The sequence below is a fragment of the Octopus bimaculoides genome, chromosome 28, assembly GCF_001194135.2.
Source record: "Octopus bimaculoides isolate UCB-OBI-ISO-001 chromosome 28, ASM119413v2, whole genome shotgun sequence".
In the NCBI taxonomy this organism is placed as follows: domain Eukaryota; kingdom Metazoa; phylum Mollusca; class Cephalopoda; order Octopoda; family Octopodidae; genus Octopus; species Octopus bimaculoides.
This window is the reverse complement of record NC_069008.1, coordinates 14,325,860-14,328,684: the sequence shown is the minus strand read 5'-3', so window position 1 is coordinate 14,328,684 and position 2,825 is coordinate 14,325,860. Positions and strand designations below refer to the sequence as shown.

The following is a 2,825-nucleotide window of genomic DNA, read 5'->3' as shown; positions in this document are numbered from 1 at the left end:
CACCACCACTTCTTAAGCTACAACGTCAAAAGCAACCACCACCACCACCACCACCACCACCACAACAACAAATTCATTCACCACCATCGACATCATCACCATCAACACCACCACCACCACCACCGTCCCCACATGAATACCATCCGCTGTTATTGTTAGCTCTACTACCACCAACACCACCGCCACCATCAACACCAGTACAGCTTGCACCATTACCACCAAAATCAACACCACTACGACATCGTCACCCACTACAAGTACAACATCAACAACTGCAGCCTATACAACAAACACCGTCATTGCAACAACAACAACAACAACCACCACAACCACCTCCAATAACAACAACAACAAAACTAGTATCATCATCATCATCATCACTGCAAGAACAACAACCACAACGACCACCAACACCAACACAACCAATACTACAATTAGCATTACCACCACCACCACCACCACCACCGACATCATCATCTTCATCACTACAGCAACAAAACCATCAAGTACATCATCACCATTATCATCAACATCACCTCCATCATCATCATCATGACCCACATGATTTACAAAGCTTCAGTCGGCCATGTATTCTATCAAAAACACCTGCATCACGAACAGTAACTACATCAACCCTAGCCACAGCCACTATCGAAACCACATCAAATATAACCACAACCACAAACACGACCGCAAGCTTTTATGACCAAAATAGCATACAAACAAAACGAAACGAAACCAATAAGATAGCCCACTTATTATCAATACCCATAGCTAAGACAAAGGAAACTGTAGCAACGTAGCTTCTTCCCCAACATGGATGGAAATTTGTCTGGTTAAATTCTGAGTGTAATAATAAAAAATAATAAAGCGGGGGATTTCACAGTCAGCATGTAGCCATTATCAAAAATGTTTTCTCGGGGGGCGGTTGGTGTTACACTTGTCGGCCATGATGCATAGCTAGAAACACCATTGAGATGGATTCAAGGAAAACATTAATACACGCACATATAGGTCGATATAAATATAAATATCTATATATACACACATATACACGGACATCGTTGCACACCAAACACAAATACAAAAACAAAATACACTTATACGATGAAAGACATAGAGATATACGAACAACATCACAGTCTCTTCCTCATATAGAAATACACACGTAGAAAAAAAAAACACATTAAGACACATACATAACATTAATTTGAAATCTGAATCTAAGTCCCCCTCCCCCCTCTCTCTCTCTCTTTCTCTCTTTCTTTATACATACACACTGATAAATACATCCATATATATACGCATACATACACAAACAAAAATATATCTGTATATTTGCATGCATATATACATACGAATACGCATAAATCAATCCATTCGAAAAAAATATTGACTAATTTATATATATGTATATATACATATATATATATATATGATATATAATATATATTTGTATGAATGTCTGTGTATATATTATATACAGGTACATACTGACACACTTAACACATATTGTACACGCATATTTATGAGTGAATTTTTTTCAAAAAAGCAATATTATAAATTTACAAATATTAAATACAAGTGTGTGTGTGTGTAAATTGTATATGTGTGTGTATATATATATATAAATATATATATTTATATATATATTTATATACATACATAAACAAACACACAAATAAAACACAAAGACATTAAACCAAATAAAGAAACAAACGAAAAAAGAAATATATATATATATATATTGAATGTATATATATATTAATTATTTATCTTAAATATAAAAAATATTTAATAAATTTCTTGAGTGACAAGAATTGATTTTAAAAAGCAGACGATTTATATTTGAGCAGACGACAGATAGGATTCAAAGGAGCAGACGATAAGGTCGGTAAAGCTGTAAGTGGAGGTTAATATATACACATATATATATGTATGTGTATATGCATATTATATATTATATATATATGATGTGTATACGATATACCCTGGAAAATATACAAGAGCCAGGATTTAATTACATAACGGAGAGAAAGCAGGCAGCCCTCAATAATAATAATAATTATCCTAAGCAAACTTGTGTAAAGGGAGAAGCATAGAAACACTCTCTCTCTCTCTCTCTCTTTCCGCAGGAACGAATAAATCATACACAAAACAAAAAAAAATCAGAAAAAAAATCAAAAAAAAATTCGACAGAATAAAACTAAAAAAAAAAAGAAAAAAAAATCGAAAGGTTTTGATTCATTCTAAACATGGATGGTTATTATGTCTACAGAAGAACGAAACGGTTACCAGTTTAAATAACTACAGCCATGGGCAAAAAGATACAATGTATTGGACGTTACGTTATGGAAGGACAAACTTTGGGCAAAGGTACATTTGCACGCGTGGAATTGGCAAGTCATAGCATTACTGGCTGTAAGGTGAGTGACCCTATTATTATGATTATTATTATCATTATTATCATTATTGTTATCATTATTATTATCATTATTATTATTATCATTATTATTTTCATTATTATTATCATTATTATTATTATCATTATTATTATCATTATTATTATTATCATTGTTATCATTATTATTTTCATTATTATTATTTTCATTATTATTATCATTATTATTATCATTATTATTATCATTATTATTATTATCATTGTTATCATTATTATTTTCATCATTATTATTTTCATTATTATTATCATTATTATTATCATTATTATTATCATTATTATTATTATTACTATTATTATTATTACTATTATTATTATTATTACTATTATTATTATTATTATTATTATTATTATCATTATTATCATT

General features: G+C 30.5%; 1 protein-coding gene across 2 annotated transcripts in view; it reads left to right on the top strand.

The window, feature by feature from the left end:
- Positions 1-2,288: 2,288 nt before the first annotated feature.
- LOC106868676 (serine/threonine-protein kinase MARK2) overlaps positions 2,289-2,825 on the top strand; it is a 283,095-nt gene continuing 282,558 nt past the window's right edge. For both annotated transcript variants that reach the window (XM_052977514.1, XM_052977513.1), the window contains exon 1: positions 2,289-2,426. In XM_052977514.1, the coding sequence (XP_052833474.1) occupies positions 2,316-2,426 (111 nt within the window). In that variant the 5' untranslated portion in view covers positions 2,289-2,315. The remainder of the gene's footprint in view (positions 2,427-2,825) is intronic.